Raw genomic sequence first — 26,300 nt, forward strand, 5'->3', positions numbered from 1 at the left:
TCCACACTGGAAACAAGCAGGGATGCTTAATTACACATGTATGCAGCTCAGCTTCACCATCTCACAAAAGCACAGACTTAAGAAAATAGGAATACAGGAAGATTTAGATTAGATGTTAGGAAGAAATTATCTGCTGTGAGGGTGGTGAGGCACTGGAACAGCCTGCCCAGAGAAGCTGTGAATGCCCCATCCCTGAACGTGTCCAAGGCCAGGCTGAACAGGCCTTTGAGCACCCTGGCCTAGCGGAAGGTGTCCCTGACCATGGCAGGGGTTTGGAACTAGATTATCTTTAAGGTCCCTTCCAACCCAAACCATTCTATGATTCTATGAAATTCAGTTCAAATCACTAAGTAAGAGCTTGGTTTAAGGGAAGAGCAGAATCCTACTGTTTCCTCAAGATCTCATATTTCAACAAGAAGAATCTTGTTTGCCAGATCTAAAGCACAAAAACTACACATATATTAATAAAGTTTGGGGTTTAGAGTTGGGTTTCTCTGGTCACTATGGAATCTGAGTCTGACTTATTTTGATTGCATATTGCTTTCTTTTATGCAGTAACCTTGCCTGCTCATATTATCCAAGGATACATGTCTGAAAGCCCTTTGCAGATCAGCTGCATGCTTTCTTTTTTTATTTAAACCTTCCTCTGAACTTTGATTATCATTTTCTAGTGAAGTCACACCACACAGAAGTAAAATTATTGTGTAAATGCTCCTGTTTTATGATGGAGGAACAGCAAAAAAAATCACAATCTACTTGCTACACCCCTCATATTGCTGCATGCTGCAGCATGCTGCATGCACAGACAGGTGACCCTGCAACCCAGGGACACATCAGGGCTCTCTGGGCTCAGCAGGGCTCTGGTTACAAGCAAGGCTTGCTCAGCATATATGGGCAACCATAGAGAACAGACTGGAGCCAGCTAGGCAGGCTGATAAACTCGACAGAGCAGGACAGAAACTGCTCTGAAGAATAAACAGTCTGAGAGGGTGTGAGAGATGGTTAAGATAGACCAGAAGAGAGGCATCAGGTCCAGGAGGAGCAAAATTTGACTGGGGCATGGAGAGGAGGGTGAGTACAGGAAAACTGAATGCAAGCTGTGGGGAGGCAACAGCTTTAGGCAGGCTCAACAGAGTGGAAAAGCCTGAAAAAGCAACAGTGTGGATTGCTAGGAAGAAAACAGGAAAAGATGAGAGAGAACCATTATGAAGAGGAAGGGAAATAAGGAGAATGCACAGGAGGGGAGTGGCTAAACTGAGAAGGGATGAACAGAGACGGAAAAGCACAGAACTGGAAACATAAAGTGGAAGAAAAATGGACACAAGTGAAAGATGGAATGCGATAAGGGTTTAATGCACTGGATTTAATGCAGACTTTAGTAAAGGCACAGTGAAAGGTATATGAAATCTAAAGGAAAATGACACACTGAGAAGGTAAGTCTACCTGTGTTTTTTCAACAACATAAAAGTACAGATTTTACATTAGTTTTTTAAAAAAGCTAACAAACTTTTAAGTTAGTTGTGAGTTTTTCATGTAATGGAAGGTTCTTCCAGGAACAAGCCAGGAGAGCACGGAGCAGGTAAAATAGGAATACCAAGCTGTTCTTCTGGGCGCCATTAAGTTTCTTTACCTCCCAGGTAAACTAGGTATTGGAATGGCATACTCTTAGGCTGTCTTAAAACAGCTTATTATAGGATCTAATGTAAACCAAACATTTTGGAGAAGGGGAAAATACAGGTTGTCTTATTTCACTTTGGCCCAGATCTTCTAAACTGATCGTGCTGGTCACTTGGCAAATACCCCGAGACTCCATGTGCCTTCACTACACTGTATCTCACATCCTCATTAAATGCTCCTACTAATTTTGCCTAGAGAGCTGCTAGAGACACTACAAGAAATAGCCCTTCCTAACAGAAAGGGGCCACAGAGTTCAGTGATAACAATGAGAATCCTGATTAAAACCAGATATTTCTATACAAGAGGTATAAATTGTACCATATATAGGTTTTTTAATTAGCTGGTGGATATTTTTTTATGTTTTAAAGTAAAGCCCTTTAATTAATTGGGAACTTGCATGGGAATATACTATTTTTCATTAAAATACTAGTGGCTTTCATTGAAAACACCCAATAAAGTTTCCTCCTTAAACCCCAAATAGTTTAATTTAAAGTAACTGAAAATCAAAACTCTTACCTATTGAGAACAAATACATGATTTTTCCTTTTTTTGGTTGGTTTTTTTTTTGTTGTTTTGGTTTTTGTTTGTTGTTGTTGGTTTTGTTTGGGGTTTTTTTGTTTGTTTTTTGTTTGTTTGTTTTTTGGTTTTTTTTTAGTTAAGCAACCCACAACCATGCAGGAAGTTTAGGCATATCTGCACGTGTGCACATATGTGTTTTCTGAAAGTTGAACCATCACCAGTCACAATTCCAGCTTTCTACATATTTAGAGGCACACATAGACAACTATTCAACGTGCACCTGGTGAGACGGGCAAGGGCAGGTGTAATGCTATAGCTATACACACTTTTGCAAGATACTTGTGGTATTCCAACAATCCAGGCGCACTATTCTAGTACAGAATACTAGATACATACTGGACACCTACTAAGTTTATTATTACATTTCCCAAAGGAAAATCTCTTCAGAAAATAAAAATATGAAAGAACTGCATCTGACACTATCACACTTTCACTAAATCACTTTGTCCCACCATGTCCAATCCTACCCTGGCCCTATTAGCAAAACCAGTCTTCCTCTGAGAATTTGCCCTACTGCAGATGGCCAACTAAGGGCCTATAAATAATCTAACTAGTCACAACATCCTTTTTCCAAAAGAATTGTAAGCCATGCATAATACCTCCAACAAGCCCATTTTCCTTTGTCATCTCCGTTTTGACACTGGATTGATTAGATGTCTTCATCTTTGAAGTATTAATGGATTCCAAGAGGGAGACAAATTCTAGAAAGTTAGATTCATTGGGCATCTGTCCTTCTTTAGCTTCTAGATCTGATTTAGAAGTTGGTAAGGTCTTTTCCTTGTCAGATACATCCACGAAATTCTTACTTAAAAGCACATCTGTCCCACTGTCTACACTCAACACCCGCATGTGCCTCTTTTCATGAGCAGTTCTACAGGACTGCGGGTCTAGGTTGTGCAGGTCTTCCTTAGAAGTTAAATCTACAGTGTGGACATTTTCCGAAGCATTTTCCTGATTTGGCTCCGAACGAGTGTTAGTTTCTAAAGGTGTATTTGCTAGGTTGCTGTGCTCCTTTACTGCATCACCCGATTCATAGCCAGAGCACTGATTGGATGACAGCTCTGCCCTTAACATTTCTGGAGTTCTTTCGCTTTCACTAAGTTCTGGGCAAGCCTTACCTTTACTGTCATCAGACAGGTCAAAAGTGATAACGGGGATTCTGAGCTGCTCACTAGTTTGCTGACTTGGCCAACCTGCTCTAACTACATCAGAATCAAGGGCTGAGCTTGTTTTCTCTGTTTCCAGAGCCTGTAAGTGGACAGATCCTGGTAAGTCGCTGAGGGTGGTGTTTGGTGTAGTACTCATTGTGATGACAATTTTAATGGGTTCACATAGCTGGTCTCCAGGAAGTGAGTTGTCCACAAGTGCAACAGCAGTCTCACTGTCTGAGCAATCAAGGTCCTCATTGGTATTACTGGCATTGCAAGAACTTTCCATGTGCTCGTGATCTTTGGTTGCAATGGCATTGCACTGTGGGCAGTTACTGGTAAAGCCTGTCTGTGGTGATCCATCTGGCAATTTCTCTCTTTTGTAGCTTTTAGGATTACTCATATGGTCTGAAATAACTGAATTTTCACTGTCCCATGGTTCTGAAGAAACTCCAGTCCTTAAAATATCACCTTGCGATGAAGAAATATTGGAGAAGTTTTTAGCTCCATCTCTGTCCACAAGAATATCTTGGGATCCATGCTGTCCACATGACTGTTCGTTCACTCCTTTTTCATTTATTTCATTACCAGAAAGTGTTTCCATAGCAGCTGGTTTTGTCACTATTGCTGATGTGGTGACACCTGAAGTGGAGGTTGTATAAACAGGTAATATATCTGCTTTGATACAGGGTGAGGTAGACGAAACTGGTGGTGCCGCCTGGTCTTCTAATACCATAACACCTAATTAGAAAACATATGGGAGTTAGGTCTCAAAAACATGAACACTATGCATCATTGAAGTATGCTCTTTAGGTAGCAAAATCTGATCCAGAGGAAAGAAAGCACAGATGATGTAGCTGCTTAAAACCATTACTAAGCAAGGAGCTTTTTGCTAGCTACATCAGTAATACTATAAAAGCAAGCTGGAACCCTTCCGGGTCAGGACAAGGGCAGCAGCATGTCTATTTAACTTAAATAATCAAAATAGCTCAAGAAGCAGCTAGTATCAAAACGAAAATGTTTTACAGAATTATCCCCTTTTGTGTCAAGCAATGAGTGAACAATGGTTTAAGGGATTTATAAAACCTTTAAGATACCTCTAAGATCTTCAATAGTTTCCCGTGTTGGCAGCTCCTAGAAAAATAAAAGGAAACATACAAGGTTACCAGGGGTGTTTATTACATTGTGCTGCGGAAAAAATCAACTATCAGTGCAATAGCTATCTAATCAAAGGTTGATTACAGCACTGGCACATTGCTTAACATCACTGAAATTTGAACATGTACCTTTCACAAAATGCAAGGGGTGGGTGAGGGAGATGGTTCTAGAACAGTCATGCTCCAAATTGCATCATTGCAACTGTGTGTGATGCTTGGGGAGGGGGAGGAATAGAAAGATCTGTTTTTCTTTTAAGAAAATAATTTTGTAGTGCCTAATCCAGATACATTTTTTTTTTAGTCATTAATGAATAGAACGTGTTCATCTGTTCCACTTTCCCAGCTATATGTTTAGAAAGCACTAGAATGAAAAGTTTGGTGTCTAGTCCTCGGTAACAATTTCTCAGATGAAAACTAGAGGACAGAGATATTAAATTATTATAGAATCATTTAGATTCCAAGGAAGCCTTGGAGATCATTTAGTCAGAATCCCCTCTGCGCACACACACACTCAAAGCAGGTACAGTTTGAGCAGGTTCCTCAGGGCCATCTCCAACAGAGTCTTGAAAATCTCCAAAGATGGAGATTTCACAACTTCTCTGGAAAACCTCTTCCAGTATTTGACCACTCTCTCAGTAGGGAAAAAAAACAAACCAACAAACAAGAAAACAAGTACACACAAAAGACATTAAATCTAATTAATATGACTGTAGCTTTCTCCAGCTGCAAGTTGCAGCCACTCTTTCTTATCCTGTCACTGGAAGAGTGTGCTCAATCTTCTGTGTATCTTACCATTGGAAAACTAAAGATAGCAGTAAGCTCTTCTTCTAGTTTTACAAACAGTTTTAGCCTTATAATTGCTAAATCATCCCATTTGCCTGTCCTTATACATCATGTACCTCATTCTTCAATCAGCTTGGTGGCTTCTGCTGGTTTCTCATCAGCAGTTCAGTGTCCAGGGGAACTAACTGGGGAGCTCAAAACTAAACACAGTACTCCAGAGGAATATGTCAGGAGTCTAAATTCAACAGCCTAAGTGCATAATGAGAAATTAAAGCCATTGGGAAAAATGAATGTGGCTCTCTTCTGACTGACAGGCACCAAAATCAAGAGGAAATAATTATTATTTTTTAAAATTCCATGGTGGCATCCTGCCAGCATGAACAAGAGACTTCATTTGACAAGACCCAATCTACATGTTTGGAAGTGGGAGACAAGGATAAGATCCCAAGAAGAAATAGGTTTGCAGAATGGACAAATACTAGAATACTGGAGACTAGGACAGAAACAAGGTGAAAAAGTATTTTACCTCATCAAAAACCCCAAACAACTATTAATGTCTGTGAATCATACAGATGCTACAAAAGGGTAAAAACACTCCAGGAAATGAGGAAATAGTTCTGATTCAGACCAAGATTTTAATAATTTGTAGTAAATCGGAATAAGGTGGGGGGCATGGAGGAATATGAAGACAGAATGAAGTATCAAGTAGCCACTTATTCAGAGATCACTAACCATCCTCTGCACTGACTGAGGCAGGAGTCCTGTAGAAAAAAATAGCATGGGATCACATAATTAAACATTTTATCACAGTATACATAGGGAGTAGTTTAAGATTACACAGTCAGCATTATTCTGTTTCTTAATTTTTTGAATACTTAAATTGTTCAATCTTCTCATGAGGTTTTCCTACTGTTTTCTTTAATAACATTTACATACGTCTCCTTCATCACTTCATACACTATTGATTTAGAAAGCATGGACAATGGCATGGAATGCACATGCATATACTTTTAACCTCCTGTAGACATCTCCTATATTTAAATGTTTTTTGTGCTTTTACGTTTAAATACTCAAGACATGTTTGGTTCACTTTATAAGCATAAGTCTAGTTACACAAAATCAAATTATTAATGCTCCAGAAGCAGATCCTTTCAGAGGCAATGAGAGGCTGCTCTGATTGCATTAACCTCTCCCTTCTCTCAGAGCAGCCACAAAACACTAGTTGCTCTTGGTAATATTTACAAAGGCTACTTGCTATCTATAGCAGGAGCAGACAGATTCCTCTTAAGAAGGGCAGAATTATGCATGCCAGTTTCAGCTCTGCAAAACCAAACCTTCAGGACAAGACTGACTGACAGCAGCTGTATAGCTAGTAGATCCACAGAATCACCCCTCCTCCTTGGGGCAGACCTACGATCCAAGTGATCAGTACCTGGCAATACAAAACTCCGTGTAGTAAGCTATAGGCTGCACAAAGTGGAGACACTATTACAGAAAACCACATACTAACCATTGCTCCAGATGAGTTCTGCGAGTGCAGAGCCTGTACCCTTGAACTGTCGTGAATTGTTTGGGTAGAATCATTTTGGCTGGTCTCAACGATGACATTATCCCCTGTGTTATTGCTGAAAAGTAAGCAAATGAAAAATAAAGCAATGCTTCTTAGCCCAGTGGATCACAGCGTGTTTTAGGAAGTAGCTGAGGAGTAGAAACAGAATAGGAAGAAGTAGCACAGCACACTGAAGTGAAAGCACACCTTTCCCCTCCAATGATAAAAGCACAGGGCTGTAAAAATACTGTAACCCCCTTCTGCACCTCCCTCCTTACCATAACAACTTGATAAAAATAAATTAATAAAAATCCCTCAATATAAAATGATTCTGGTGTTTTCAGAAGTAGAGCTATGAGAAATAAAATGACATCTCTTCAAACTCCCTATGCATATATAATGCCATTTAGCCTGCCTGACGCACACACAGATTTATTGGCACAAAAAAAGACTGTTTGGGGCTTCTTATCTAACAACCAAATCTTACTCCTTTCACAATTTTTGCTTTTTATGTCCTTGTGTACATATTGATTATCTAACTGCCTGTTTATTTACAAGCCTCCTATAAAACAATTACTTGAAATGCAACACAATGTGTATTAATATAATCACTAGACCACAAAACAAAGTTTTTGCTCTGGTTTGGGCGAAGAAAACATATATTCATTACTAATCTCATATGCTATAAGGCAATTTGTTGATCACTTTCTTTGTGGGTGCATTAAAGTATCCACTAACTCTTTTTGCATATATTTTCTATGAACTTTTCCATGGATATAAGCAAGTACTTTTGGACAAAGTTTACTAATGAAAACCTACAAATGTTCTTTTTCTCAGGCATAACACAACAAAAATTCAGCTAAAAAGAAAACAACCAAAAAACCACCATAGTGAAATGTCAAAAAGTGTGGGATTGGGCTTTTCTGTTTGTTCGTGGGGTTGTTTTTTTGCAAAAAAACCTTTTTTTTAAAACCCCACAACTGTATACAAGCTATAAAACTATTTATCTGGGGGTTTCAATCATCTTTCCACAGAGTTTTTTTCCATAGTAAACTGGTTTCAAAAACTTGTTTAACCAACCTGCCAACTAGGAGGGTCTGTTTAAAAAACTCTGTCATCTGTCTAGTCAAAATAACAGTAAGTTCTTTATTTTCTGATCAAGTACTAAATAACGGAATGTTGTGCATTCACAAACCAATCTAGGAGGAATAGTCATGTGATTTAACATGCAAGTTTTAAGTGATTCTACCTCTACTTCTTAGTCAAAACAGAGTCTGAAAGACATAACCCCATCTAAAATAAAAACCTTGTATGGTTAGTGGCACATATAAGAGGCATTTCTCAGAACAGTCACAATGCAGTCAGACCTTGACATCCCCAGCAACATCACTGCCAGGAGTATAACACAGATGAGCATGTGTAAAGACACCAAAAAGCAGCAGCACAAAGGTATATAAACAATCTCGGTACTACTTAGCTGGCACAGAGATAGCAGTAGCAACTGCAAATACACCAAAAAACACCCTAAGTTCTTTTATACAGAGCTCTCGCTTGAAGCTTGACCGGTAGTTTTAACAGCTACGCAGTTTAAGTTTTGTTTAGACATTTCTGTGCTGCTGTCACTACTGGATGTACCTTAATTCAGCATTTTTCACATCTGTTATAACATCTGAGATCACTGGAAGCCACTTAACAGCTTCATTTGTTTGTATGACTCAAGCTTGAAAAACCAGCAGGAGAGTTCTCCGTTCATTCCAAAGAGTGTACAGTGGTACATTCTACTTAAACACAAATCTGGAAAATGTCAGTACTAGTCTTCAGATCAATACTATTTTTAGCTTTAATACATCACAACCTGGATTGATTATTTGCAGAAAAGAGTACTTGGCTTCTCAGCAGAGAAGCTACAAATACCTACCAAACGGCCCTGAGAAATAAAAGTGGTACTAGCTTTCCTCATGAACAGGACACAAAAGCATCACAAGCAGTCACAATAAAACGTGAGGGGGAAAAGCAATTAACACATCTAGGTGTGATCTAAGGAAGTTACTACAAGCACACAAAGGCAACATGAGCTCAGGGTTCAAAAGCTGTGATATTAAAGTGTTTTCTTTGCCAAAAGGTGCGTGCCACTTCCTCGCCTCTTCCCAGAAGGTAAGCACAGCAGGAAGAGGAAAGAGCATGCGTGTGAGGCTATCCCAGAAAACTTCTCCCAGGTGTTCTCCAGGATCTTTTAGCAGCTCCAGTACATGTCTCTTCTTATCACCTCCGTGGTACCTGGCTGCTGCTCCACCTCTGAATCAGGTGCAGCTCTGCCTGCTTCGCCACGAGCAGGCTTCAGCTACGGAATATAAAAGCACTAAGCAGGTTTTTAGAAGTGCCATTCCTCACACAACTGTAAGGAGTTTTCATACAGTCAACAGACATTTCTGCCATGCAGGACCATAGCGCAAACATCCATTTTACAGAATATGCCAGCAGTGCAATGAAAAGCTTACCTACAATTAGAGGACTGAACTGCTTCTCCTTTTTGAACCTCTTTACATTGCCTTCCATTTTGTCTTGAGAGCTTTTGTTGAATTACTTCACCTTTATCAAACATAAGGTGCAAACGGTAGCTGATCACCTTTATTACCGTGAAGAACACTGTCACCAAGCTGCAGTACACAAAAACTGTAACTGCATTTGCTGGAAAAGCCTACAGAAGGAAATTATAAAGACATAATGATAACAGTTTGCTTTGAGAAGATGCTGCTAAAATTTTTAAATACACTATACAGATTGAGTTCTGCTCACAAAAAAAGGTCTAGAAGTTTCTTCAAATTTCAAACCATTTCACGAGATCTATTCTTTTGATTAGCTGTGGTTATTATTTATTATCGAAAATCAGTAAATCTCACAATTGACAAACACCGTAAAAATTTTTAAAATACTGCATTCCCATGTTGATGCAGCTGCAGCCTTCCCTACACTATGAATTTATAAAAACACAGAAATAAAATAAAACATTAGTTATCTACAAACAGGAAATCCCTTTAGAAAAATTCTGTCATCTTAGCCTGAATCTCAGTTATGACTCAACAGTAAAATGCCGTGGTTTGATGTCGTTTTTCTAACACCTCATAACACGTTCCCATGTATCTTACGGTGTGAAGAATTTCAAATAATTAGTCAGGACTAGTCAAAACGAATTAATAAAATGCATTTGGAGGGGCAGCCTGCCCTGGCTTAGGCTGGAGGAGTGAGCATTTGGCTGTGTGGTGCTTAATTGCCAGTTGGGGTTAAACCATGACACAACCTCTTTGAATTATTTTTCTAAAGTAGATAATTGTTAATTTGCAGCTGTCTGTGATCTTTTTGCTGATCTGCAATGAGCATCATAGTTCTTAATCATTAAAATTAATTACAGTTCAACTATAGTCTGTATAGTTCTTTCACAGACAGGACATACTAACAGCATTTTTATATATAAATGCTTCCTTACAGTAAAGAGCAAATCATAGCAATGAACACTCGCAGTTATAATCAAAGTTAGTCATTATAGTCATGGAACACACTTATGTATTGTCACAACACAGTTGCAGTCTCACAATGAATTCAATCTCTCCTCAAGTTTTAGGTTTTTTAAACAGAGCTTTACTATATCCCTGCACAACAACAACAAAAAAGCCAAACAACAAACCAATCCACCCCAAAAAGTAAGACTTTCAATACTGAGGATTTGCTAAAAGGTTAATTTTTAAGAATGGTCTTTACTTTGGGAGTAAATCTCGTTTTTTCAGATTCATAAATAAATCACATGAACCACACAGGTAAAGGATAGGGAACAAGGCATGCTTACTTCATCTTTAAAACAAGTCACTGCATTTATCTTGATGTTGAAATTAATATGTTGAATCATTTCTGTGTTGTTACAAGCAAGTGGGTTGCTATTCTGATGCTACTTTTGGCTTAGTGGGACCTCATACCCTCAAGATGTACATGTGAAAATTTTCAGGCAAATCCTTTTTTGTGACTATTCTGATTCAGATACAAAAAATCTATTGCACAAAAGTAGAGAAGCTATTTAGAATGTAGGTATTACCAATGATCCCTAATATGACAGACATGACTTTCTACAAGTTGAGGCTTAGTCTGTTAAGAGTACTTCATGGTACTATGTATATACTGACACTCAGTATACCCTTCAGTCATCTAGTGAATCCGGGCCAGAAAGAGGATCCACTTGCAAGGTCATGTTCTCAGGGTATAAGGTTTGGTGTATGAGTTGAAGAATTTGTGGTTTATGACTAATGTTTTTGCAAAACGAGTTAGAAATTGCTTGGTTTCACAAAGAATGATATCCAATTATCTGTAATGACTTGTTTAAGAGAAATTTGTTCACCTTCCAAGGAATCTCTTAAACTATACACTACAAGGCACAGATCGACCGCTCGTTATTAAATAACAGCTCGGAATGATCCACTAGAAAAGAAGTACTTTATAGGTGACATTTGTAAAGCTTAATAAATATTACATGAATAATGTCAAGAGGACACAACAAAAATAGACTTCCAATGGTGCAGTCTTTGCGTGCATAGAGCATGCTACAAGACAGACTCAAAGGAAGCTCCTAGATTTCAAAGTGGAAAAGAAGGCCAGTTTTAGCAAATGCTGAGTGCTGCATGTCCTCATCCCTGCCTTGTGACCAGACCTACCGGAGCTGTGCCCTGAGCCAGCCTGTGGTCTCCCTGCCCATCTGTCCAAGATACACAGTGTTTTACCCACATACACGCTGTGCATGCTCGCCAATACCAAGTCCCTCAATGTATAACAAGGCCAGTACATCCTTAATATTCTGAATCTTGGGGCAAGTTGAGCAGTACAAGCCAGCAGGTTGCTCCCTGCCCACAGGAGGAATTAGGAGAAAGATGAAGCTGATAACGGAAAGCCCTCAATTTTCTGAATCAGGCATGACTGCAGTTGTTGTTCCCAGGTACAAACAGGTAAAAGTATCAAATCCACTTGCGCTAAGAAGGAATTAAGTTATAGACCACTGAGGAATTAGATGATAGAGTCACTTTTGATGCACTATAGTTATAATTAGCCTGGTTTCCTATGGAAACAAGGTTTTATAATCACACCATGCGTCTGTGTATTCATCATCTCTCTCCATTCCCTCAGTTGAAAGTAGCCAAAGAATTAAAAAAGTTATTCAGCAAACTTTGAGAGAATACACCCCACTGGAACAAGGTCACAGCAGGACACCTCCTCCATTAATGAGAGGAACCCACACAGCTCTCTGACCTTTTGATGCCACCCCAGTGACAGGAAAAGCTTCAACTGAGCTGACATCTTATTAGAAGCTAGGAAAAAAAAATCCACAAATACAAATTCATTAGAAAGCAGGCTTCATGACTTCCCACAGATTTCTGTGGAAGCTGTAGTTTTCTTTGCTCTTGCCCAATTAAAAACTCTACTATAATGTACTTTTTGTTTTCCAGTAGCTTCTGTTGTTGTACCCTGCACCAGAATAGCGTGGGGTCACAGGCAGAAATGCAGGCTGGTGTTTTCCAAATGTGGCCCAACTTACTACTGCAAACGCAACAGAGTTGACCTGACTGTGTAGGGAGTACCTTCACTTGGGGCTTCTGCCTGCCCGGGGGATGCTCCCAGAGGAACGGCCACATTGTTCTTCACATGCCAACTAATGTTATTTGAGCAACACAAAGGTAGAGGTGGCTGAGGCATGCACTTCCTAATATTTTTTATTATTATGTGCAAACTTTGAACAAAATACCACACCTTGTAAACTGGGCTGAAAAATTAGTTGATTAGACCCAGATGTACCCCACCCAATATTCGAGCCCCTCAGGCATCTAAAGCAAGGCGGTGCTGCACCTGGTCCTCACTGTCTTGGTGTGCTACAGAACACCAATGAGGGACCTATCAAATAAATATGCAGTCAGCCACTACCATCAGGCTTGCAGAGATATGAGTGGGAGATATAACACTGGGGCCAAAGATAAATATTTATATATTAATCAAGGTAAATCAGTACTAAGAGATGTCCATCTGTCACGCAGTATAAAACACGGGAAAGCAGGTAGCAAATAACATTCCAGGGCTGTACATTCAGTTCTAAGTACGCATCCTATCACACAATAAATACATGCTGTACAGTCTAGCCTACCTCTCTGCTGTGGAGATATATTTATATATATAGATAACTTCTACAGAGAGATAGAGAGGGGTAAAACGTGGTCGAGTGGGACTGTAAGCAGCTGACACACTGCAAGTTTATTAGAGTTTACCTCTGAGTAATTTATGTGCCCACACCCTTATATTGCCATGTTGTACTTCTCCTATCACAGCATGATTTGAAGATCTAATGCGTAAGAAGTAACAATCCTCTAAGTTCAAGGGTTTCATGTCCAAAAAAAGGCAAGAGAAATACTCAGTATGCCATTCTGGGGACTCACCCAATATACTATAAGCTTGTACTATAGCTTATTGTAAAATAAGCTATAGTACAAGCATTTCCCAAAGTTCTCTGTGTCACTGGTGTTTTACTGGGTCTGAATTCAGCCCAGTGGCTGAATACAAATAATTATCACTATTTTCATGTGCAAACACCTAGGAACTCTGGACTGTTTGGTGGAATAAGATAACTTTAATTCTTAATCTATTATGAGAGTTGATATGGTAGGGTTAGAAGAGATCTCGTTATAATTTTGAAAGTTGATTTTAACAGTAATGGTGCTCCAAATAATAATGTACATTTTAATGTACATTTTAATGTACAAATGATAAGTGAAAAAGAAAAGAAAGAGATGAAAACACAGATCTATATTTTCAGGAGCAGGGGAGCTAATAGAGGAATCTTTAGTACCAAAGTAAGCTATGCTGACAAAGCTAGAGAAAGAAATCCTTGATCCATACAAAAGAAACAACTTGATACTTTAAGCTTCTCGATGCTACTGTCAGCACGCCTCTGCTGAGCCAGCGTGAAAAATCTAAAAACAGATGGATGAGTTTTGCCATTTGATTCAAATCAAACTGTTTCAGAGAGACTTCCTGGCTCTGACAAAAGTGTAAGATTATCCCAAGCAAAGGAAAATTTTAAAAAGTAGTACTCTGATCTGTTTCGACTTTGCCCAAGAAACATCAGTGACTGCTTTAGCTGAATCCAAAATTACTGTTGTCAAGTATGTAACCTAAATATTACCCCAAACATTACTAGTATTATAAACAAAATGCCCCAAAGAAAACCTTTAGTTAAAAAGCAAGTTCAAGTTTCGAAGTGGCAAGAATAGATGTCTTGCATAAAGTTTATGGAGCCTTAAAATCAAGCCACTTAAAAACAAGTAAACACTTAAGGACATAACTACTGTCAAGCAGCCATCATAATAAATGCATTATTCTTATCAAGGACAAAGAATTCCCACAGCAGTACGTTAGCTCAAGAACAGGAGTCCTGCATTTAACCAGATGATTCATCAGAAAGTCAGCCACTCTGCAGAAAAAGCAAGTCCATCTAGATAGGCAAAGATGATGCCCAAGAGAGTTCAGTAGATAAGTTACATTTTCTCCCGTTCCCTTTAAATAATGCCCTGGTTTTATCTTAGCTCTGACCTACAGTCCAGTGTTCTTTTGTGCAACCCCTTGGCAAGAAGCCTTCATCCATGTTATTAGTAGAGAAGTTTCCCACTAGGAAATACATATCTTTTCAGATACAGTTAACTTTCAATTTTTTTCCTTTTTAATCACACATACGACTTGGATAGTAAATCCTACTAAGCAAGACTCTTCCTGGTTTGCATAGGAAACAGACCCTATCAATCAGAAGAAAGCATATTATTATCTTGGTTCATTACCTCCAGGAGCCATCCTTACAGGAATTCACTGCAATCCATGCCACAAAATACAGTATTTCAATTCATGTTTAAAAATACAAAATTTGCTTTCCACTGGGATTGCAGAAGGATTCATAAATGCTCTTTCCTTTTGAAAATCAGGCCAATATCTGACCATATAGGGTGAATAAACCTATTTAGAAGTTTCATCCAATCAAAGAAAATTTGTACAGAACTTAGTTAAGAATTTAGTTGAGTCACTCTAAGAACCAAATGGATGGAAACTGCTTCCAGTGGAAGCAACCTTAAGCCGTAATCACTGAAGGACACATCAAAGAATAGATGCAATGATCCAGCAAACTATACTTTTAAGCTTTTCTCACAAAGTAAGAAAACACACAAAAATAGACCAAAAGTTTCAAGCTTTTCAGGAAAATAAATTTTAAATTGCGGCAAACAAACTCTAGTTATTATTCATTTGCAAAGTTTAAATTTCTGCACAAAGGGAGCTGCATGTCAGAAAAAGCCATGTGATTCACCAGTGACATTCAGCAAGGCATGTTAATTACGTGGTATTTGAATTTTTCCATTTATTTACCCTTCTCAGCAGGTAAGACTGGAGCAGACTTGGGAAAAAAACACCTGTCCCTAAAAGAGGTTTTGAACAAATATCCCCACGGTCATTGAACAAACAACCCCACGGTCATTCAGCACTTGCAGAGGCCAGCACTGCACCCCTATCCAACTCCTTCCAGGGCTAAGGGTCCGGCCCCTGCCTAGCGCGCCCGGTGGACTCACCCCGTTAACCTTTACACACGAATGCTCAGGTAAAGCCCAATATGCCCCACTTTCAAGCCCCCCAGGGGTCAGTGTATAGTCTGTCCAGCGCACACGCCCTCGCCGCTGCTGCCTGCGGGCCGGGGTCCGCGGCTCCCACCTCGCGCTCCCCCCCCCCCGCCCCCCAGCCGCTCTCACCAGGTGCAGGGCCATGGGCAGCGTCAGCAGGAACAGCCACAGATAGAGGTGGCAGCTGTTGGTGAAGGCGCCCTGCTCCGGGTCGTGGTACCAGCCCCCGGTCAGCGCCGCCCACACGCCCTGCCCCACCAGCCGCGCCGCCGGCGACACCATGGCCGCCCCCCGCCGCCGCCACCGCCGCCCCTCAGCCGCCCGCCGCCGCCGCCGCCATGCCGGGCGCCCGCGGATTCTCCCATGGTGCCCCGCGACGCCGAGCATCCCGCCCGCCCCACCCCGGGCGCCGCCGCCGCCGCCGCCGGGAGGGCGCTGCCACGGGCCGCTCCCCGCCGGGCACAGCGCCCCGCTCGCCCCCGCCGCGGGCCGGGGGGCGCCGCCCCGCTGCAAGGCCTGGGGGACCGCGGGGCAGCGCACGGAGGCCGCGGGGCGCGCAGGGGCCGGGCCGAGCCGCGGCGGGGGAGAAGGTCTGGCGCGGGGGTGTCCGTCACCGCCGCGTCCCGCCCCGGGCGGCCGCGACGGGGGGTGCACAGGTGCAAAAAAAGCGCGGCAAAGGGGCAGCCCCGGCGGCCGCCGGCTGGGCTGCGCCTCGCCGGCCACACCCCCACCGCCGGGTGCTCGTCGCCGGTTACTGATCCGGCCCGACACATCACGAGTTTCCGATCCGTGAGCTCTGCCCGACTTTGGTGTTGCCCTTTTTGCTTTGACTTGAGCTCTGTTTTGGGCGGGATGTGGGAATATAACATTTAAAAAATTTGGTTTCTTTCAGGAATGAGTTCAGGGTAAAACCCAGTCTGCCTCCGTTCGAGAGTTTCACGTAGCTGACCTCAAATTGAGGCAGTGAGGAGTTAAGGGAGGGGTGGGGGAAGCATAGGCGTGCCAATTATGGGAGAGCAAAGCTGAAAAAATGATGGATTTGAGTGGAAGCCTTGAGCAGGGGAGGCCAAAGTCAGTGAAGAATGAGACAGAAGGATACGGGCATATCCTTAAGGAAAACCCTGAAGGGAGGGTCGTCAGGTTAGGCTGTGAACACTAGAGCTGATCATACATAGTGCTCCCCCTCTCCTACCCCTGACCATCAGAAAATAGCTCTGAACTTCAGTTCTATGTCTCTCATCAGTCCCTTTTAGGGACTTTTCCACATGTATACACCTTTGTTGCAGTCCATTTTGTGAACTATGTAGGTATGTAATGGAGGTAGCCAAGCAGCTTGAACGTCACCAAATTCACCTTACATCCATTGCTCCTGACTGTGGCTCCGGTTTCATGGACCAAACACACCATTCCACTGTGCTCTGCATGGATTTTTTAGACAAAGGTAAGAGACCAAAGATGCTATTAAGCAATCGTACTTGTGTGATAATGAACCACAAACCTCAGCTCACTTCCTGATGTTGCAGGTGATGTGACCATGCTGGATGCCTGTGTTGGTTTGATGGCAGGGATGATACAGCACTATGAACAAGCAGTTGGGAGCAGGGAAAGAATGGCATCATCTTTTAGCAGCACTGGCACCCTTAGATGCTTGAGGACCTACAGCCACGTGGCTAGGGGTGCTTGCTTGGTGTGACCTCAGTGAGCAGCGAAGTTTATTGAGCTGTATGAAGGAGGCACAGTCCTGGCCATGCCTTGTGCTACTCCTGTAAACACATCTTGCCCAAAACTCTGCCTTGTTGAGTGAATTTTCTTTTTTTATCCTTTGCAGGTTCATTACAAAGGCGACAAAGTTTGTTCATACAAGTAATGATTGAATCAAGTGCAATATGCAGCTATGAATAATATTTTTGATGTGTGATAATTAAAAAAGTTAAGTTTCAGAAACTACTGAACTAATTTTCCACAAGTATACTGGCAAATAAGATCATTTACATGCACAGCTCCAAAAAAAGAAAGATGAGTAAACAAAGGGTTTTTGAGACTTCTAACTCATGTAGGTTATTGTGTGGAAGGCCCAGGTAATGCAGGCTTTACTGCAACTTATATACTATTAGGGTGACTTGTCCTGTTTTTGGCTGGGATAGAGTTAATTTTCTCAGTAGCTAGTATAGTGCCGTGCTTTGGATTCAGTATGAGAATACTGTTGATAACACACTGATATTTTGACTGTTTCCGAAGTCGTGTTTATCCTAAATGGAGGACTTTTTTGTGTCTCATGCTCTGCTAGTGAGGAGGTACAAAAATGAAAAGAAAAGAAGCCTGTGAGGGAGCATAGCTGGGACAGCTGACCCAAACTGACCAAAGGGATGTTCCATACCATATGATATCACACTCTGTATATAAAGTGGGGGGAAGAAGGAGGAAAGGGGGAATGTTTGGAGTGATGGCATTTGTCTTCCCAAGTAACTGTTACACATGATGGGGCCCTGCCCTCCTGGAGATGGCTGAACACCTTCCTGCCCATGGGAAGCAGCGAATTAACTTCTTGTAGTGCTTTGCTTGTGTGTGTCTTTTGCTTTTCCATTAAATTGTCTTTACTTCAACCCACGAGTTTTCTACCTTTTACCCTTCTGATTCTCCCTGGTGGAGGAGTGAGCCAGTGTCTGCGTGGAGGTTGATGCCTGGCTAGGGTTAAACCATGCCACTTGTCCACACATCACTCAAATCTTTCAACTCTTCCTCATATTTGGATAATGTTGACACCAAATATTTTTTGGTATAATGATACTTGCAGTTTTGGAGGGTTCCTGTAAATTCCAGGTCAGGATATGTGTTCCAGACACAATGTAGATGCACGAGTACTGTAGCTACACAGTTGCAGGAGTGCCAAAGATGAAAAATGGGACCACTTTTCTCTTGAGAGATGCCAGTGAGGGACTGAGCCAAAAGCTTTGCCGTCTTCTCACCAGTAACTCCACTAGGTGGTGCCGTCAGGAAAGTTAAGGGCGCTTTACACTGTTCGGGATCACAATATTTACATTATTGGAACTCCCAGAAACAGCAACTGTATATCAAGATCCTAGAGCCCTGGGTGCTGAAGAAACACTGAACAAAGAGTAACCTGAGTGCAGTGATTGCTAATGGATAACAGTCCTTCAGACGGCAAATTTGGGAATAATAGCTCTAAATAAATATTTAAACATTTCACTGTACTGCAACCAATACCTTGTCTGACCCAAAACATTCCACACTTAATTAGTTCCTGCAGATTCTTTTAGATAACAAAGTACAAGGTGGAATTTGTGCGGCAGAACGCTTGTATTACAACATACTTTATGGCTTTTATAATAAGGCAAATATGCAGATAAGGGAAGGCTTGTAATTACCTCTCTGAATAGCTGCAAGGCAATCTTATATTAAAGGAAATGGGAGAAGACTCGATAGACATGCTGGTTCTGCATTCTTTCTTTTTGGTAAACATGGTTCAATAAGTCACTTTCAGCATAATTGTATTTTTGCCTTGTGTATACAACTATAAACCATGGCTAGGCTTCGCAAACAAAGATTTGGGAAGGGCTCTACCCACATTTGCTGCAAGCACGCTGGTGGCTAAAAAGGCCAATACGAGATAGACAAGTCCGGTTGCAAAAGGCACAGCAGAAAGACTCCTTAGGTGGTATTGGCAAGACCTGATTCTTTCTGCGTTGTCTTTTCTCCTCGAGAGTGATCCTGCATGCGTTCTCAAAGGAAGCAGCAGCGTTATAGATGGTGTGTCTCCAGACCTCCCAATTGGAGGCCAGAGTAGACCAGTTATGTTGATCGATATGGCCAAGGCTGAGATGTTGTTTCAGGGAGTCCTTGAATCTTCTCTTCGTGGCTCCTCTCTTGCGACGGCCGGTGGCAAGTTCACCATAAAGATCTTAGGGAGGTGGTGGTCCTTCATCCTTGAGATGTGTCCTGCCCAGCACAGCTGTGTTCTCAGCAACATGGCCTCAAAACTTGTAATTGCTGCCTGTTCTAGAACAGACGTGTTAGTCGCATAATCTGACCAGTGGATGTTTAGGATTGTGCGGAGACAGTGTTGATGGAAGTGTTCTAAGAGTTGCAGGTGGTGGCGGTAGATGACCCAAGATTTGGATCCACATAAAAGAGTAGACAGTACAATGGCTCTGTAAACACTGATCTTTGTACTTTTCTTCAGGTGTTTATTTCGCCAGACTCTCTTACAGAGTTTTCCAAAAGCTCTATATGCCTTTGCTAACCTGTTGTCTATCTCCCCATCAATCTTACCATCTGAGGAGATGAGGCTACCTAGGTAATTAAACTGCTGAACTGATTTGAGTTCTGATTCGCCAATGGTGATATGGTGGTGATGGAAGACTTCCTGAGGTACAGGTTGATAGAGAACTTCAGTCTTCTTTAAGCTGACTTTCAGTCCAAAAACCTCAGCAGCATCTGCAAAGCAGGATGTTAAATGCTGCAGAGCTCCTTCTGTGTGGGCGATGAGGGTGGCGGCATCAGCATAAAGCAGCTCCCAGACAAGATGATTTAAGGTCTTAGTGTGGGCCTTCAGTCGCCTTAGGCTGAATAGGCTTCCATCAGTACGATATCAAATGTAGATACCATCTTCATCATCGAGGTCTGCCGTGGCCCTTTGGAGCATCATTCTGAAAAAGACTGTGAATAGGGTTGGTGCAAGAACACAGCCTTGTTTCACACCATTCTTTATTAGAAAGGGCTCAGAAAGTACATCGTCATATCTGACTTGCCTGCGCTGATCCTCATGAAGTAAGATGATCATTTTAAGGAACTTGGGGGGACATCCTAAATGTTCCAAAACCCGCCATAGACCTTTTCTGCTCACAGTATCAAAAGCCTTGGTGAGATCAACAAAGGTTACATAGAGACCTTTGTTCTGTTCCCTATACTTCTCTTGCAGTTGTCTGAGAACAAATACCATGTCTGTGGTACTCCTGTTGGCTCTGAACAACTATAAATACAGCTTATGGGATAAACAAGAATTTATGATTATTGAATATTGTAATTTTAATTTTTTTTTTTATTACTATCTTTCTGTTGGAACCTTACTCCTGTGATATCCAGCTTCAAATTTTGTTTATGTAGGGATGTACAATGCTCTGCATGTGGGTTTTTGTGCAGGAAGTTGAGCGGCATTCATCACAACAGGCTATTTGGCCCGGCAGTGCAGTTTTACACCTTTCCCAAGCCTTTTCTGTGCACCTCAGGGCGTCTGCTGGCAGCAGCCACATCCGTAACCACAGGTCTCGCAGCACCCAGTGATCAGCTCCTAGGATGAATACACATCTACTTCCACTTTTAACCACTGTTTCCCACCACACTGGCGAGACAGGAGGGTGTCCTCAGCCCACACACTTCCCTCTAACTTCCAACAAAACGCCGACTGTAGTTTAGAATGTGATAGGATTTTTCCACTTGAAGCCAAGAGAATCTTTACCCAGAAATAGCGTGTACACAGGATTGTGTGAACGTGTCACATAGGGCCAGGACTGTCTCAGTCCTTACATGGATGGGGCAGAACTGGAGTGGGTCCAGCAGAGGGCAACAAAGATGATTAAGGCCCTGGAGCATCTCTCTTATGAGAAAAGGCTGAGGCAGTTGGGCATGTTCAGCCTCGAGAAGAGATGATTGAGAGGGGACCTCATCAATGTATGTAAGTATGTAAAGAAGAGTGTGAAGAGGATGGAGCCAGGTTCTTCTCGTTGGTGCCAACCAATAGGACAAGAGGCAATGGATAGAAACTGATGCACAGGAAGTTCCACCTGGATATGAGGAAGAACCTCTTTACTTGTGTGGGTGACCAAGCACTGGAACAGATTGCCCAGAGAAGAAGTGGAGGCTCCCACACTGGGGATATTCAAGAACCATCTGGACATGATCCTGTACCATGTGCTCTCGGATTACCCTGCCTGAGTAGGGAGGTTGGACCATATGTCCTACTGGGGTCCCTTCCAACTTGACCCACTCTTTGATTCTGTGAGAGCCCACGAGCGGCAGAGGTGGGTGGAAGAGCATACACGAACCGAGGAAGCTCGGTCTTCTTCAGGAACTGCCTGGGGTTTGTTCCAGTAAAGTCCCATGACCGCACAACGAGGGAAAGGGGGAGCTGCCGACAGAGGCACGAGCCCTCACCCCGCTCTGCACCCCCCGGAGGACAAAGCAGGGGCCGTGGGCTCCCCGGGACCCGACTCGCGGCCCCGCAGGGACCACACGGGACCGCCGCGCCCGGGGCCACGTGACGGCCGGCGGCCAATGGGCGGGGGCGGGCGCGGGGCCCCGGCGCTCCCCTCCCCGCCTTTCCCGCACGCGCCTGCGCCCTCCCTGCCGTAGCCCCGCGGCGGCGGCGACCGGGCCGAGCGGCCCCGCCCCGCCCCCTGCCCGCGCCCCGCCCTCCCCTCCCGCGGCTCCCGCTCGGCGGTGGCGGCAGGTGAGGATGCGGCTGGGCGGGCGCCCCCGCGTCGGCCGCGCTGCTGGTGGCCGCCGGGGCTGAGGTCGCTGCCATGGCTCTGCCGGGCGCCGGAGCGGCGGCAGCCGCCGGCGGCGGCGGGAGTTCGTGCCCGCTGTGGACGGCGCTGTACGACTATGAGGCGAGCGGCGAGGACGAGCTGAGCCTGCGGCGGGGGGACGTGGTAGAGGTGCTGTCGCAGGACGCGGCCGTGTCTGGCGACGACGGCTGGTGGGCGGGGAAGATCCGCCACCGTCTCGGCATCTTCCCGGCCAACTACGTGACCCGCCAGCCCCGCGGCGGAGCGGCGGCGGGGAGCGGCGGGCGGGGGGATCCCGCGGGGAGCCTGACGGAGATCGACTTCGAGCACCTGGAGCTGCAGGAGATCATCGGCGTGGGCGGCTTCGGGAAGGTGTACCGGGCCACCTGGCGGGGCCGCGAGGTGGCCGTGAAGGCGGCGCGGCAGGACCCCGACGAGGACATCACGGCCACGGCGGAGAGCGTGCGGCAGGAGGCCAAGCTCTTCTCCATGCTGCGGCACCCCAACATCATCGCCCTGCACGGGGTTTGCCTGCGAGAGCCCAACCTCTGCCTCGTCATGGAGTTCGCCCGCGGCGGATCCCTCAACAGGGCCCTGGCCGCCGCCCCCGGCGCCGCGGCCGCCCGTGGGGGCCGCCGCATCCCCCCGCACATCCTGGTGAACTGGGCGGTGCAGATCGCCCGCGGCATGCTCTACCTGCACGACGAGGCCATCGTCCCCATCCTGCACCGGGACCTCAAGTCGAGCAACAGTGAGTCCCGGGCGGAGTGAGGGGGAGGTGAGGAGGGACCATCGGAGCGCCGCGGCAGTGCAGGCGACAGGGGTGTCCCCTCGTCCCTTCGGGTCCTGGCCTGGCGGCGCTGGCCGTGTCCGCGTTGCGGGGGCGGGCGGCCAGGCCTGGACGGGCTCCGTCCGGGAGCCCTGTTTCACTGAGAGATGGGTGTCGCAACTCGGGCACCCTGTGCCAGGAGCTTGGGCCAGCGGCAGGTTGGTTGCCGCGGCTGCGAGCTGGATACGGACTCGTGGAAGGGTCGGGAGGATCCGGGTGTACCTTTGGTCCTGCCCTCTCACTTAAAGCGGGATAAAATCCTGCGCGGAACCACAGTTTCAAATCCGCAAAGCTATTTTTACTCTGATGCGTTGCGCGGTCCTGTCTTTTAAAACTTAGAGGGAACCAAGCGCCTTGTAAAGGAAAGTTTTAGTAGGGGTATTGCTTCTGTTTCGCTGCCAAGTAATCATACGTGTTTCTGGTTTTCCCTGCATGGATTTAGCATCGCTAAAATTTACCCACTTGGCAAAACATTGAGGTGGAAAGGACAGTACCTTAAAACAGTAGAAACTGTTGTGCAGATGCCAGATTTTGCTTTCATCCCTTGGCATTGACAAATGCACCTGCAAGAGTGAGGGAGTTGCTCAATTCATGCTTGATGGCTCCTCGGTCCATCTGACAATACAGAAGCATCTAAGATTTTGGCACCTGTGGTTTTGGAAGGCTGGCTTACTAGAGTAGATGTGTTTATGACTTTCTGTTATAATTGTGTTTTGAACTGGTGACCTGAAAGTGGAAATCTGTGCGTTTGCAAAAGTGTCTGAAGCCATCCCTACTCTTTCCTTTTTGTTCTGACTGTGCCAGAAGTGCAGCAATATGCTAGTCTTTTTTTTTTTTTTTTTTTTTTCCAGTTAGGAGTCTTTAAGTAGTGCAGTAGAAATAAAAAAGCTTCATTCAACTTTGAAGCACTTTGTTTAAGAGGCTGTGTGTCTTGAAGGTCACCATGCATGGGCTATTAAGACAAGACTCAGTCATGGGACTGACTGTTCCTGAAAGTACTTTCACTATTTGATAAAGAAAGGACCTAGCTCAGCTGTGTTTGTGGTTCTGTTTGTAGCACAGACGATGAACTTTTGGACTTTAGCGTCGTGGCTGACACCTTAATTTCTAGCAAGTTGTCTGTAGGCAGCTTGTGCCCTCCTAATTTCCTGCTGTGTTCAGAGCAAGCTGCTGCACCTTGAGTATTTAGTGGCTTTTCTTAGAGTGGGTTGCTGCGTGCTAGCAGCGTGCTAAATGACAGTGGCAAAATTTGTGTCTGAAGTGAATTCATAACACCGTGGTTTAGCATAACACCTGGAGTTGAATTGGGTACTGCTGAGAGCTGATTACCATTATCATCTCTTTATATATGGATAATGGCAGAGCATTTCAAAAATACACTTTTGATTATAACCTCAGTATATGTGCCCATTCACTGCTTCCATTACCAACTCCTGTTACAGATGCACTTCACTTGAGCTATTTAGTTCTCTCACCCTTAGTTCTTAATCTTAGTAAAGTTTGAAGACAGTATTGAATATGCCAAATAGAATTATGTCTCTTGATTATCCAACTAAATGATCATGTTGGGAGATGGTGGTGTGCTGGTGGTACTGTTCAACAGCATGAATTTAAAATTACTGCAAGTCATAACAGTATCCCCTGTTCTGGTAACTCATCAATTCATCAAAGGTTTCACTTCATTCTTTTACTGTAGTCTTTTGCAGTCTTGCACAGCGGGAGTGGAACACTGCCAGGGTTGACTGAGCAACTTGCTTGGTGTGGATAGCAACAGTTCCACAGTGGCTGTAGCAGCAAACGGGTCTTTCAGCACCCATTCCTCACCTGTTCATTGCTGCTTTCATTGCTGGTCCAGTGCTCTCGATTAAGCCTGTTTAGGTAGTATATGAGTGTATCAGTTCTGTGCTAGCTTAGTTATTTTTGTTAAGAAGGATTTTTTTCTTCCTCAGACAACAAATTAGAAAAATGGCTGCCCTTAACATGGCATGGTAAGGAATGCTCCTCAAACTATATCCCTAGTAAATTGGCAGGAACTAATTTTTCCAGCTAGGGAAATGGAGCCCCCTTCCACCAGTATATTTGATCCAGAAGGGGTACATGTCTGGGCTTGTGGTTGGCAGGTGATAGGCAAAGCAAGTGTCTCAAAGGCAAGTGTGTTACTTCATGCAATTTTAGGGAGCTGGGATCTATAGGATAGCGTATCTAGTGTGGGTTTGCTGATACCAAATTGACGAGACTGGAGAGAAAATGCCACAAATAGAAGAGCCATGAGAACCAAAAGGGTTTATTAACAGCAGTGACCATGTAAGTTTGTATGCTCTAGTTTCATTGGGCTCCTTTGGGGAGATGGGAAAAGGTTTTTGCTTCTGCCAAAGTAAGGGAAATTAATAGATACGCAAATGTTTTTTGTGTATATTGGGAAGAAAAACTAACAAACTTGGTTTGGAGGGCTGAACAAGGAAGTAAACTCCTGAGTTCTGTTGACATCAGTTTCTTCAGTATTAAACGTATTAAACGTAGTACTTAAAGGTTATTCAGAAGTAGACAAAACAAAGGTGTAAAGAACACTTTTAGCTTTAGATATGTGTAATAAAGTAAAACATAGTAACCATGGTCTCTAATGTTAATTTACAGGTTGTGGGTGCTTTGTAAACCTGGTTTGGCTGACATGGGGAGAAGTGTCTCTGACAAGGATCATGGTCTATTTTGAGGATAACTTCTCATAAGCACTTCTTATGTTCTTCAATATACTTTAAAGAATAAAGATATAATGTAAAATTAAGGATTAAGAGGTGGACTTTATCTATGTAAAATCGAAATAAAAAATTTGAAAGAAAATCTGAGTTTTTTAAACCATTGTTGATAGTGAATTCTGGATTAATCAATACTTCAACTGAAAAGGAGATGTCTTAAAAATTTGTGAAAATATTTGAATATTCTTAACTGTGACTCCTAGGTATGAGCTTAGTCTTGATTAAACATGCCAGCTGATTAGGAAAAAATTATGTTTTACTGAAAATAGAAACTCGTCTACAAGACAAGACACTAATAGTTACATGTATCTTTTTACCACATCTCAGCTATTTTGCTGACTCTTTGAAAGGGCAACTTTTTTTCTTGGGGAAAATCAAGTTGCTTGCTTCTGGGCAAGGACATCCCATTGGTTACAAGACATATGGTTGTATAAAGGTTCAGTGTAGCCTCTCCAGATTCTTTTTTTAGTATCCTGAAGAAAGCTAGTAATGCATTCAGATAGAGTATGCCAGGTTTTCACCTTCCGAAGTCTAGTGTAGAGAAAGCAGAGATTTGTGATTCTGAGGTTGATTTCAGACTATGCGGTACTTCTGCCTTTTAAAAAATGCACTTTATCTCT

At 43.4% G+C, this 26,300-nt stretch overlaps 2 protein-coding genes across 3 annotated transcripts in view; one reads left to right on the forward strand and one right to left on the reverse strand.

The window, feature by feature from the left end:
* Positions 1-15,871, reverse strand: part of PCNX2 (pecanex 2) — a 156,050-nt gene extending 140,179 nt beyond the window's left edge. The window contains exons 1-5 of the mRNA XM_039379509.1: positions 15,704-15,871; positions 9,392-9,591; positions 6,855-6,969; positions 4,502-4,538; positions 2,856-4,145 (exon numbers count right to left, since the gene is read on the reverse strand). Coding sequence (XP_039235443.1) covers positions 2,856-4,145; positions 4,502-4,538; positions 6,855-6,969; positions 9,392-9,591; positions 15,704-15,856 — 1,795 coding nt within the window. The 5' untranslated portion in view covers positions 15,857-15,871. The remainder of the gene's footprint in view (positions 1-2,855; positions 4,146-4,501; positions 4,539-6,854; positions 6,970-9,391; positions 9,592-15,703) is intronic.
* A 387-nt stretch (positions 15,872-16,258) lies between these two features.
* Positions 16,259-26,300, forward strand: part of MAP3K21 (mitogen-activated protein kinase kinase kinase 21) — a 48,161-nt gene continuing 38,119 nt past the window's right edge. Inside the window, exon 1 of one of the 2 annotated variants that reach the window (XM_039379547.1) lies at positions 16,259-17,015. In XM_039379547.1, coding sequence (XP_039235481.1) covers positions 16,889-17,015 — 127 coding nt within the window. In that variant the 5' untranslated portion in view covers positions 16,259-16,888. Of the gene's footprint in view, positions 17,016-22,025; positions 22,850-26,300 lie in introns of those variants that run through there. The other variant, XM_027750521.2, reaches the window with a different exon arrangement.

This window comes from Pipra filicauda, unplaced genomic scaffold, assembly GCF_003945595.2.
Source record: "Pipra filicauda isolate LSUMZ 115617 unplaced genomic scaffold, ASM394559v2 scaffold16_size7369187_pilon, whole genome shotgun sequence".
NCBI classification, from domain to species: domain Eukaryota; kingdom Metazoa; phylum Chordata; class Aves; order Passeriformes; family Pipridae; genus Pipra; species Pipra filicauda.